The sequence below is a fragment of the Bombina bombina genome, chromosome 5, assembly GCF_027579735.1.
Source record: "Bombina bombina isolate aBomBom1 chromosome 5, aBomBom1.pri, whole genome shotgun sequence".
Classification (NCBI taxonomy): domain Eukaryota; kingdom Metazoa; phylum Chordata; class Amphibia; order Anura; family Bombinatoridae; genus Bombina; species Bombina bombina.
In genome coordinates, this window is record NC_069503.1 from 1,027,862,899 (window position 1) to 1,027,876,626 (window position 13,728).

Sequence of the window (13,728 nt, forward strand, 5' to 3'; positions counted from 1 at the left end):
ATGCCTACTGTAATCGAAAGCTTTTGCTGCAGGGAAAATGAGGAAATCATGTCCCACATCCCAGAAGGCAAAGCTTGCATTTGCGATGCCCAGAAACATATCAATGAACTTGATCAAGGTTTTCTTAACAGGATCACAGAAATCACTCGGAGTTTTCTTCCTATGCGATCACAGGCCAAAGAAGCCATGACTCAAAGGTAATTAAATTTATTATTATTTTGGTCGATAATAAAGTACATTATTTTACATATTTTGATCATTTCAATATATTTTATAAATTAATAAAATTCAATGTCATTAACTCAACGCTCAATCTATTTATTATTCTAATTTTTTTAAAATAGTTTAAATTTATAATCCTATTGTATAACAATGTTTTTTATTTATTAAAATTGATTAATATTTTTGTTTTTTTAAAATACAGGGCATATCGAAAACTTTCGTATAGATGTTTTTCAACCTGGATAAATGGTGAACTTGGGCCAAAGAACCGTAAACCTATTCCTTCGTGCATCGTTAACAGTATCCGTGAACATTACCCTGCACCAGACAATATTTATGTTGGTTTCCATTATCCAGAGGATGATGGCCCAGCAAGTGAAATGATCCTGGATTATTTTTTTTATTTTTTTAATATTATACAGATTTAAATATTGAAGATTATAATTTTTTTGGAATTTTCGTTAAACTATGTTATTAGTGAATAACATTTATTATTGAAACCTGTTACATTGTTTCATTCTTATAATTGTTTTATCGACATTATTAATGAATGTTTACTGTTCTTTCACTCTAATTTTTTTATTAAAAAACAAAAAAAAGAAGGTTATATCCTTATTATTTGATTGCATTTGTTTATTTCTATTTAAATAAAATTTTGAAAAAAAGTATAAGAAGTTTAATTTTATATTTCAAGCTTCTACATGAGTTACATCACATTCATAAAAATAATGTTCTTTTGGTTATTCTTGAGTCTAATTTCTGTGAACGCAGTCAATTTTTTTCGAAAAATAATGGTATTGTTGACATCTCTCTCTGTTGTCATCCCATCTACAAATTTATTTCAAAATAAAATTAATTTACTCGTATATATTTATTAATGCAAAATAAATATTAGCAAATACTTTAATCTTCAGACTCAATTATAATCTTCCTCATAAGCATACCGTAAATTAACATTGTTTAAAAATACATATAGATTCTGTTTTTTAGTGGTTTTTGAAACAAAAAAATGTAGTGGACGTTCAAGGTCATGACAATATTTAATCATGGTGTCCCTTAACAATAGTTATTGACACTATATTATCTTGATATCACTTGCTGGAAAACAATTCTAGATATGCCAATTAGCTGCTGATTGCTTGCTGCACATAAAGGCCTTGTGTGATTTGCTCACACATGTACATAGCTATTTATTCAAAAAAGGATATTGAAGAAAAAGATCAAATTAGATAATAGAAGTAAATGTGAAAGTTGTTGAAAATTGCATGCCCTATTTGAATAATGAAAGTAGATTTTTGACTAGACTGTCCCTTTGAATTTTATTTTTGAATTCTAGTATGTATGTGTATATATGGATGTCTAAAACTCAATAAACTCAATATCAGTAAGGTAAAACACTTTAATACTTTTATAATAAAAATTATAAAGTTTTTAAACTTCTATTTACTATTAATATTTACTAATGATTGTTTATATATCAAAAACTGAATATACATAGATTTTAAAAATAAAGAACATATTAAATTTTTAAATTATTAGAAAAATCAACTAATGCAAAAATTATTTATTTTTGCCAAATCGAGATATATGCTTTGCTATCAGTTGTTTTTTATCCGGTCTTGGGGTGGATGCAATGTTCGTTGGCAAATCCTTGTTTTTTGATTTCCAAGAATGATCAGATGTTCCTTCTGCTAATTTTAGAACCTCTGTGTTCATCTCATGTATGTGCAACAAATCCATGTCTTCATAGACTGGTCTGACTAACCACTCTTTTTTACTTTTTGGAAAGTATGTATTGAATTTCAAATCTCCATAACTTCCACTTGTTGGGGTTGGGAATTTCACAGTTGATTGTACACGTTCTGTGTTTTTGTTATTAGCTATGGCTGCCAATTTGGTTCTTGCTTCCATAGCATCCATTTTGAAATGTATTCGTTTTGGACGGTATTTCAAAACAAAGCTATGGAAGACTTCCAGTTTACCGGTATGGCTAAACAAGTTTAGGTGTTTTAAATCTTTCAGCATTTGTTCATTCAATATAATCTTTTGGAGTTCATGAAATGCCTCAGATTGTTTGGTCAGCCATTTCCTTGGTCTCTCTCCCTCGACTACCAATTGTCCATGATGGCATTTGTATTCCATTCCATTCTCCACCCATGAATGAATATTCAGAACATGATAAAGGCAGGATTTCCACATCCGCTCCATCATTTCTACATCTCCATTGCATGATACACTACATGCCCATAAATGATTGGATAAAGAGGTCACCCATTTGGCTAATTCTTTACAAGTCTTTTTCTTGCTGACATTTAAGATTTTTTTTTTAAGGCTTTTACTGTAATGCCAGATGTCGAATTGATGATTTATATTCTTGTATTCCTCCCGTAGTATCTTTCTAATGCTTACATGTCTGTCTGTAGCAACCATCACTGGAAGGAATCCGTCATTTAGCATGTGATTCATTGCCCTACGAAATGCTTTTGCTTCCATGGCCACTGATGAAGTAGCCTCAGTAACTTGAACTATTTCGACATGTAAAATTTTTTTTGATTGATCCTCCATTACTGTATATGTACAGTATTTAGCCGAATGACCCGGGCTATCACACTGACCGTCTCCTGTTACTGCAATACCACGTCCACTATAATTTCTCAAGTTTTCGGCACATTCTGCTTTCCAGAAATTGTCTATTGTGGGAAATAGGTATAGATTTTGATATGTAAAATATGTTTGTTTTGATAAAAAACATATTCCGAAGTATTGAAAATAATCTTTAATTTTTTCATACTGATTGCCAGTAAACAGTAAGGAGGAACATGCTAGTATGTTACCAACCGGTTTTTGACCAATAGTAGGTTGGCTTGACCAAAGTTCAGAATTGTGGCCTGCTTCACACTCGCCAGTAACTATTAACATAGTTCCAACCAATCGTTTATCAATTGTCATCATTGGTGCCTCACAATTTTCAATTGAACGGCATGGTATCAATTTCAACAATTTGTCCAGGCATTGTTCGAAAACAATATATTTAGGTTCATGAACTAATTTTTCATTACTAAATTCCTCAATGACAGAAAATTCATCAATTGTTTCCTCCGTAGTCTCTGGTAAGTAAGTTGGATCCTTTTCAAAAGTTTCTGTTTCTTCATCCACGGACATTGCATCTGTTTCAGATTCTGCTTCAATCAATGAGATATTTGAAACTTCTTGAAGAGTTGTTTCTGATACTACTGGCAGTACTTCTAATGGTTCAAAATTTAAATTTTCAACATCTTGATTATCCAATTGTATAGGTAGAATAGGATCAGAACTTTGACTATTAATGTTTTGATTGACAGTTAATTCTTGATTTTGAAATGCCAAACTACTTTCGATTGAATTATCGGTAGACATATCCCCCATAGTCCAAGTGTATTGATCTTTTTTTTTAAACATATCTGTGGTTGTTGTATTTTTATTTAGTGTTTTAATAATTTTACCTGTTTGTACACTAGTAGTTAGTGTTCCATGTAACGTATTAAATGTGGTTGAGTTGTCAATTTTTTCTATAATCTCTGTATTAGTAGAGGCATCATTCTTAGTTATGTTACACCTTTGCCCGCAAGCGTCACATACATAAATTCTTGGTTGCTTTTCAATCAAAAAAGCTGATGATGTTGATGGAGTTGTTTCTGCGAAAGTTAAAGCAGATCCAGATGCATCTGGAGCAGAAGTTGAGGGTGTTGATGAATAATGAGTTACTCGAGATGGGAATACTGTTGGCGTTGCATCTGGCTTCAATTTTTTATTGACACCGTGGGTGTAATAGCAGTCTGGTCTGAAATGTTTGGAACACATACGGTATTTTATTGTTCTATTGGTTTCATAAATTCGTTGTACCATTGGTTCCAATTGTTCGATGGTATACTGATTGGTTTGCTTCAACCAAATTCTAATTTTTTCATGCGTTTTTGGAAAAACATGAAAACTAATGTCCAATTGACACCTTCCTCTTCGAGTTGAACTACCACATCCAACGACAATACAGTCAGGCATTTTGATTATCTATCTGAAATATAAATTTAAAATATATTTATTAATATTTTTAAAAAATAATATTAATTAATTGGAAAAATGTTAATAAAAAAATATATAGACATATAGAGTAAATAAAAATAACAAATCTAAATGTTTTTATTACTTCTAAATATTAATATATATATATATATATATATATATATTTCATATTAATTATATAAAATTAAAAATATATATTTAACTTCGAATGTGTGTATTACTATTCATGTTCAAGTTTATTTTATAATCCATTTAGTATATATAATAACCACAAATATATTCAAAGACACATTCATAAAGGTTAATGTGATAGTGTTGGTTCATTTTAAAAATATTTTTTTTTTTATATATATTAATTATGAATTTTTTACAATCATGTGTGTGTGTAAATAAGTGTTCATGTATTTGACGGTGTGTATATTGATTCATTTATGTTTGTGTGTGTGTATGTGACTGTGTATATATGTGACTGTGTGTGTACTTATTCATGGATGAGTGTGTTTTGGTGTGTGTATGTATGTATATGTATTGAAATTTGAATTAAATTATGCATTTATGTGTACATGTGTATGTGTATATGTATGTCACTTTTATTTTTTGTTTGTGTGTGTAAGTGTGTATGTGTATTTGTATATGTTTGCGATTTACTGTTAATTTATTAAGTTATGTGTATGTGGGTATGTATGTGACTGTGTGTATTTAGTCGTATGTGTGTGTCTGTGTGTAGGTATGTGATTTTGTGGATTTATTTATATATCGTAATATATTTGTGTGTATTTATTTATGTATGTGACTTTTATGTATCTATTCGTATGTATGTCTGTGTGTGTGTGTGTCTGAAAATGTGTGTATTGATCGCTATATTTGTGTGTATGTATGTGATTATGTGTATTTATTCGCATGTGTTTGTATGTGTGTATTTCTATATATTTTTAGTTGTGTATATGTGTGTATGTATGTGACTGTGTTTATCTATTTGTATGTGTGTATGTGAATTGGTGTATTTATTCATATATGTGTGTGTTTATGTTTCTAAGTATGTTTATTTATTCGTATGTATGTGTTGTTATGTCTGTATGTATGTGGATTTGTGTTTCTATTTAGAGATCTTTATACATGTGTGTTTATGTGTGAATGTATGTGACTGTGTGTTTATCTATTTGTATGTTACTTTAGGTGACTGTGTGCATTTCATGATATCTGTGTGTGTGTGTGTGAGTATGTCTATTTATTGGTATGTCTATGCATGGGTGTGTATGTGTGTATATATATGTGAATGTGTGTATTTATTTATATATCTTTATATGTGTGTGTATGTTTATATGTATGCGAATGTGTGTATCTATTCAAATCTGTGTGTGTGTGTATGTGAATGTATGTATTTATTGATTTATGTTTTTGTGTATATGTATATGTATCTGAGTATGTGTATTTTTTATTTTTGTATGTATGTGTTTTTATGTTTGTATGTATGTGAATGTTTTTTATTAATATATATATTTTTATATAAGAGTGTATTTGTGTATGTATGTGACTGTGTGTATCTATTTGTGTGTGTGTGTGTGTGTGTGTGTGTGTGTATGTGAATGTGTCACTTTATTGATATATGTGTGTATGTGTGTGCTTATGTTTTTTTTATTTAAGAATTTTTGTTTTTATTAATATATCAGTCTATGTGTGTATGTGTGCATTTATTGATATCTGTCAGTGTATGTATCTATTTGTGTAACTGTCTGTATATTTATGTATATATGTATGTTTAGTTTATTATTTTCTATGTATGTCAATGTGTTTATTTATAAATATATCGGTCTATGTGTGTGTATGTGTTTATGTCACTATTTGTATCTATTCATTTCTGTCTGTATGTGTCTTTATGTTTGTGTGTAATTCCTGTATGTATGTTACTTAGTGTAAATATGTGCATATATTTGAGATTGTATGTGAGTGTGTGTGTATATGTGTGTGTGTATTTGTGTATGTATTAGAATTTCTATAACATTTTTTATAGATGTTTTTAACGTGGTGTGTATTTATATGTCACTATGTTTGTATTGATTAATATATGTGTGTGTAATTGTGTGTATATCGTTGTATTTGTGTAAGTATTTTACTGTGTGATTTTATTTATGCATAAATTTAGGTGGGTTTATTTAGGTGTATAGATGTATGTATGTGCGTTTTTTTGTATTTATGCAATTATGTGTGCATGTGTATGTATGTGACTGTGTGTTTATGTGTTTCTGTTTGTGTGTATGTATTTTAATATGTGTATCTATGAATATATATGTGTGTGGATGTGTCTTTGTAATTATGTAGCTATCTGACTATGAGTGTATCTATGCATATATGTGTGTTTGTGTATGTGACTGTTTGTGTATTTATGCATGTGTGTGTGTTTGTGTATATATGTGTGTATGTTACAGGGTGTGTTTTGATGATTGTATTTTCTGTGTGTGTGTATGTGTATGTGAGTGTGTATGTATGTGAATGTGTCTACATTTAGGAAATTATGTGTGTGTATGTGACAGAGCGTGTATTTATGCAGGTATGTTCGTGTGTGTGTGTGTATGGAGTGTATGTATGTGACAATGTGTGTAATAATTCATGTAGATATAGTATGTCCAAAGATTGACTCCGAAAACACTAAAGAATTTCAAAATAGTGTATTACAAACACTTTTGATTGTGCATAACATAATAAATCAGGTAGATAAGAGTCTTGAAAAATAAAAAGACAAAATGTTTTATATGACAGCAATAAATTTGATTACACATTTTTACATACTTTATTTGATTTTGAGTTATTTTGAATAGTATATTAATTCATGTCTATAGCAGATACAAAATGAAGAAATAAGTGCTTTCATGTGAATTTTTTTAATTAGTTTTAAAAAAAATTGATTTTATATTAAATTAATTTTTTTAATGCATAATCTTTTTGTAATACATTAAGAATGCAATCATTAACTTTTTTGTAAAAATTGTTTTGTTAATAATGAAGATATACATATAAAAAGACTTTGGTTATAAATTCTGTGTCTATTTATTTTCTGAAATCATATACATGAGATGTAAGCTATGCATTCAACCTAGTTATAGAAATCAATTAATGATATAGACCATTTAATTAAAATAAAGAAAATAGAACAGAAATAGGAATGTGATATAAATATTTGAAAAAAATTATATATATAGGAAAATGTGAACAATCGGGTTAAAAACATATATAACATACATATTCTTAAAAGTATATAAAACAAAAAAAGTACAATATAATTGAAAAATTAAGATTTTATTGATTTTGAGATTATTAAATTATAGAATCAAAAGCGATATCGATGTACTTTAGAAGCATTAATATCTAAAGACAAATCTATAATGACAAAATCCATAAATAAGCTCTTGATGAAGTAAAATTTATACTGGCATTACTAGATAATACTTTCGATTTCAAATCAATGATTAAAATATTATATGATTTGATTATATGTATATATGTTATTGCCAAAAAGGATGGATAAAATAACAAGATGCACAAAGATATCGTTAATATTTAGTATGTATAAATCTAACTTCGAATTACTAAACTGACCCTTTATAAAGTTTTGAGAAATATTATATAACGTTTTGTAGTGTCCAGACCTATCTTGCGAGTGAGTCACTGACAGACTTGAGCAACAAATGAAATATACTATTTCTTTGGCCAATTGCATACAGACTTACGGCCGTGAAAGAAACGCATGCGCTATTAAGCTAAATATACGCATGCGCTCTGAAAATCAAAACAAGGGTGCACGAGCGTAGTCCGCTTGGAATAAACAAAGCGGCGTCAGAGGATCCTAATAAGGAAGTGATGTATGGGAGGAGCAACGGGTGATAACGAAGGTACATTATATATTAATTTTATTCTAAAAGGAATCATAATTTAGACATATAAAGTTAGCGACTTTCATGTTTATAACATAAGCTTTGAGATTATGTATTGAGAGCAGAAAAAATTGACCTTCACTTTAAGAATAAAATGCATATGTTGATTATGAATAATAAGTGAACAAATGTCTAGTAGTATTTGAAAATATAAATATTATGTTCTAGTTGTTTTTAAGCAATTTTCAACCTCCTCCACAAAAGCTCATTTTTATTGAATATACAGTATTTATAGCATAGAATATATTAAAAGGCCATCAAACCTTTTTTTTAACTTCTACATAGTATATATAATCAATTAACAACTGCACTGTAATGGAGCTGTAAATAGATGTGTTAGCATGAACATATCCTTTGAAAAGTGGGTGGAGGAAGGGGAGGGAGCCACTACCTACAAAAAAGATCATGATAAGGGAAGGGGGGGGGTGTGGAGGTGAGGGGGCCGCTACATTAGAGAAAAATTACATTATTTTACTGAGTAAATTAAAATTATATATATATGTATATATATATAATGGGTAAGATGCAGACACTGGAGGGGGAAGGAGGGTTAAAGAGATTTTGGGAGGGATCAGGGAGGAAAAGGAGTGCAGCCTACACGGAAGAAAGTAAAAAAATAATAATAATAATTTTTTAAAAAATGCCCTAAAATTTCATATTGGCAGACTGCCAGTACCTAAGATGGTGGTGACCAATGGAGGGTGAGGAAGGGAAGCTAGCTGTTTTGGAGGAATCAAGTAGGGATTAGGGGATGGGAGGCATCAGCTGGGACAGTAATCTCTACACTACAACTAAATTTAGCCTTGCAAGCTACCTGATTAACCCCTTCACTGCTGGGAATTTCAAGGGTGGTGCATAGCTGCAATTAGCGGCCTTCTAATAAACAAAAAGCAATGATAAAGCCCTGCATGTCTGCTATTTCTGAAGAAATCTGAAGATCCCAGAGAAGCTTTTACATCCATTTGCGTTATAACTGCATACGCGGTATGTAAATAATTTTAGTGAGAAACCCAAGGTTTGTAAAAAAAATAAAAAAATGTTTTAATATGATCACATTTGGCGGTGAAACGGTGGCTTGACATATACCAAATGGGTATAGATCAATACTTTGGGTTATCTGCTAAAAAAAAAACTTATAAGGCTCTATTTCTGTTTAAATTGAGTTATAGCAAAAATGCTAAAAATACTCTGGTCTTTTGGGCAAGTTTTTCTCAAAAATCCCACTGTCCTTAAAGGGTTAAAACTCAATGCTCTTTCTGATTTACAAAAGGACAATTTTGTGTTTGCTCTTCCTTTAATCTTTATTTAATCTCTTTTGGTGCAATTAAGAGTGAAGACGAAGTGTGAAAATGCTAGCGGCAGGTAGCGTTAACACATTTTGTTTTGCAATGTATTGCAGTTCAATACCACTTGCCTTTTTGAACTGCTATTACAAGTGAATAGTTAATATTTATCATGCAAACAGTAGTATGGTGCGTGCTACAGTACTCATGTCTGATAGAGTGGATGCATCATTTCTCCTAGGTAATAGATTTCAATGAGGGACCGCACACTAAAATTATCCATCTTGGATAACTCAAATGAGCAAACCCTATTAAGTGCAAAAATTGAGTTCCGGTAGTTTTTCCAATTATTTCCATTGCATTTTCAGGTGTATGTGAATGCATAATAACAAGAGTTAACAGTTAATACAAGGTTTTCAAATGTGTTAAATAAAAACAATTTGTGTTCAAGAGCAAAATCATAACACAATTCATCTGGTAATTAAATAATAGTTTTCCATGTAATTGGTCATTTCTACAGTGTTCTAAGCATAAAATTACTAACAGGGGGGATTCGGGGAAGAAAGGGGCGGGATTATGTAGATTTACTGGCTTTCATTGGCTACTGTGGTTGCCGTGTGGAAAAAGTGGTGTAGGGTTCATTGAGCTTATAATGGGTGCATAGGCAGCTGCTGACAGTTTTCGTCCGGTGCTTGCGCCAGGGTAAAGGGGGTCTCGGCATTCTGTTGCTCCCCTTTCTATTGAATTGTATAAGGCTATAGCTTTCCAACTTCAGCTACAGTGCTAGCTAAGTTTGGAAAGAAAAACAGACAGGATTCGATTTGTTTTCTTTTTTTTTTATCTGTAAATTGGATTCTATATAAAATTATATAGGACTAAAATTTTTAGTAATAATAATATTAAGGCTTCAGGAATCATCATGGCAAAATCCGAAGAACAAAAAAGTAAAGGATGTTGTGGATCCTTTGTAAACTACTTTACATCTGCTAAGTTTCTCATGTACCTTGGACATTCTCTCTCAACCTGGGGTGATCGTATGTGGCATTTTGCAGTATCTCTATTTCTGGTTGAATTGTATGGGAACAGCTTACTGCTGACAGCGGTCTATGGGCTAGTAGTGGCTGGCTCTGTCCTTCTGTTGGGAGCAATTATTGGAGACTGGGTGGACAAGAACCCAAGGTTGAGAGTGGCACAGACTTCACTGATCGTACAGAATGCCTCAGTCATCGTCTGTGGTATCCTCTTGATGTTGGTTTTTCTGTTTAAGACACAACTTTTGAGCATGTACCAAGGATGGCTGCTGACTACTTGCTACATTTTTGTCATCACGATAGCAAACATTGCTAATCTTGCCAGCACAGCTACTACCATTACCATCCAGAGGGATTGGATTGTTGTGGTGGCGGGGGAAGACCGGAGCAAACTAGCAGACATGAATGCCACAGTAAGAAGAATTGATCAGTTGACCAATATTCTGGCACCTATGGCTGTTGGGCAGATAATGACCTTTGGCTCGCCTGTCATTGGCTGTGGATTTATTGCTGGTTGGAATCTAGTGTCAATGGGTGTAGAATACTTGCTGTTGTGGAAAGTATACCAGAAAATACCAGTACTGGCTATGAAATTTATTAAGAAAGATGATGACCAAGAACTGAAGCAGTTGAACATCCAAGTTATTGACACCTCCTCAAATAACAATGAGAAGCCACCAGAAGATGCTTTTCTTATGGGAGATAAGGCTATTGCTGTCATAGAACCGCCTAAGGAGTCTAGCTGTGGAGAGAAGATTTCAGAGCCATTTCGCACTTTCAGGGATGGATGGGTTGCATATTACAACCAATCTATATTTTGGGCCGGGATGGGTCTTGCTTTTCTCTACATGACCGTCCTTGGCTTTGATTGTATCACAACTGGATATGCCTATACCCAGGGCCTTAGTGGTTCAGTTCTCAGTATTCTGATGGGAGCTTCTGCTATTTCTGGTATTATGGGAACCGTGGCCTTCACTTGGCTAAAAAAGAAATGTGGCTTGATTCGTACAGGATTCATCTCAGGAATAGCTCAACTGAGCAGCCTTATTTTCTGCGTAGTCTCAGTCTTCATGCCTGGAAGTCCATTGGATCTGACAGTTTCCCCATTTGATCATATTGGCACACGTTTCCTGGAAGGAGAACCTTTACCCACCATGTCTCCTGAAGTGTACTTGACCACCAACATGCAAAATTTGACAGTTAACTCCACCTCACTATTAAATGATTCTGATGTTTCCACTTCTGTTCCTTTGATTTCTGTCAGTTTTTTATTTGCTGGGGTCATCGCAGCCAGGGTTGGTCTTTGGTCGTTTGATCTGACAGTTATGCAGCTCATCCAAGAAAATGTGATTGAATCGGAGAGAGGCATTATAAATGGCGTTCAGAACTCTATGAACTATCTACTTGATCTCCTGCATTTTATTATGGTTATCTTAGGTCCTAACCCAGAGGCCTTTGGTTTGCTTGTGATTATTTCTGTTTCCTTTGTTGCCATTGGTCATATTATGTATTTTTGATATGCTTACACTCATCTCGGAAAAAAACTCTTTGCTTGTTGTTCTCCTGAACACAAAACGGTGCCCACTGAGCCCCCACAAGGAGACTCCTCTGTTGTTTAATTGAGTCTTACTTTTAGTTATCTTTTAATACTTTTATGTTTTGCAAAAGTGTTTTGCTAGAGTTGTTACAATGTACAAGAGTAAAACAAAAAGAGAAACCTTGGAAAAATTGGCAATTCATAGAATAGATCATCTGCAACCATAAAAGCCACAGTTCTTGCGAAATCATTGTTGCCCATTTTATGGAACAATAGTTATTCTAATTAGATTTTTTTTCATTATATTGTTAATCAAGTAATGGAAAATCATGCTGCGTAGTCTCAATTATGGGTCTATGATCAAGGCTTGCAGAGTTCAATTTATTCGCATATAAAACAACAATTCTTGAACATTGAAAAAAAGAGGGATATTGTTTGATAACTAATGTAACGGACACTATTCTTTTCTGGAAAAATAACATGGGTTTAAAGCGTTCGACTGGATCTAGACGTAGTCTTGAAGGTCATATGATGCCTTTTGTTTTAAGTAGCAATAGATTCTGTGATCAAGACTTGATAAACATTCAGATATTGATATTCAGATACCAATTAGTGATCCTAAATAGTTTTATTTAAAACAACAAACAATTAGTAATTGAGTAAGCCCATATAATAAGGTTTCACATAAATGTAATTCCAGTTTGTTTTGTGGTTAGTTCTCTAGGTAAGATAATTTTTTGTATTATTAAAATATTCAAAGCCTTATCTGTTGTAGTGCTAAGTATTATGATAGTTTCAAGTAGAAAAAAACTGTATAATGCATGTACCATGTAGAAGTGAATGTATTAAGCTATAATCATGGCACAAAGACTGGTAATCATTTACCTTTAGAGCAATGAGACATATTTTTCATTTCATCGCCAAGACACACGTTCAAAGCTGCTTGCTACAATTTGGGACTTTATTCCAGATACTTGAGTTTGTGAATTGTGCATCATGCACTGTATTTCAATTCATTAATATAAAGCCAGATAAAATAAAGTATTTTAACAGGAAAAGCAATATATGATTAATAGATTTAAAATAAAGCTTAAGAAATAAACTGAAAAAATTTAAACCTACACATATGATCTAATAAAAATATATGCCATATATATAAATATATTGTTACATCAATTGCGAGGTGCTAGCACTTTTATAAAGTAACTTTTATGACAAGCACCTGTACGTGCAGCCTCCTGGGTGAGTGAATACACGGTGCTCACTTATAAGCTCAGTTATAGACAGAGGTAACAGCTATGTACACACTGTTAATCAGCTTTATTTATCTGGACTATTTCAAAGATTCTAGTCATATCTACCTGGCAATGCTTTACAAATTTCTCTAATTAGTAGATTTCAAACACGATAACATATTTAAAAAAAGAAAAAAGCTAAGGTCTATTTTATCTTGAACTGTTTGTACAGTGTTGTATGTCAGTGATTAAATTTGTCATGGCTTTGAAAACTGCTTCTTGGAACTTCAAAACGATTCTAATTGTTGAACATAAAATGAAGGTGGAGTATTTTAAATAGCAGCATATATCTGATAAATAGTGTGAAGTTATTGTTTGCTAAGCATTATAATGGCAATTACAAACTCATTGCATGCAATTAACTACCAGCTC

General features: G+C 32.0%; 1 protein-coding gene across 1 annotated transcript; it reads left to right on the forward strand.

The window, feature by feature from the left end:
• Nucleotides 1-10,162: 10,162 nt before the first annotated feature.
• Nucleotides 10,163-13,445, forward strand: LOC128661110 (solute carrier family 40 protein member 1-like). The gene has a single exon (XM_053715287.1). The coding sequence runs from the start codon at nucleotides 10,413-10,415 to the stop codon at nucleotides 12,039-12,041; it is 1,629 nt and encodes a 542-aa protein (XP_053571262.1). The 5' UTR covers nucleotides 10,163-10,412; the 3' UTR covers nucleotides 12,042-13,445.
• The last annotated feature ends 283 nt before the right edge of the window (nucleotides 13,446-13,728 follow it).

Excerpts from the sequence above, each read along its gene's own strand:
- LOC128661110 (XM_053715287.1), top strand. The coding sequence starts at position 10,413 with ATGGCAAAATCCGAAGAACAAAAAAGTAAAGGATGTTGTGGATCCTTT.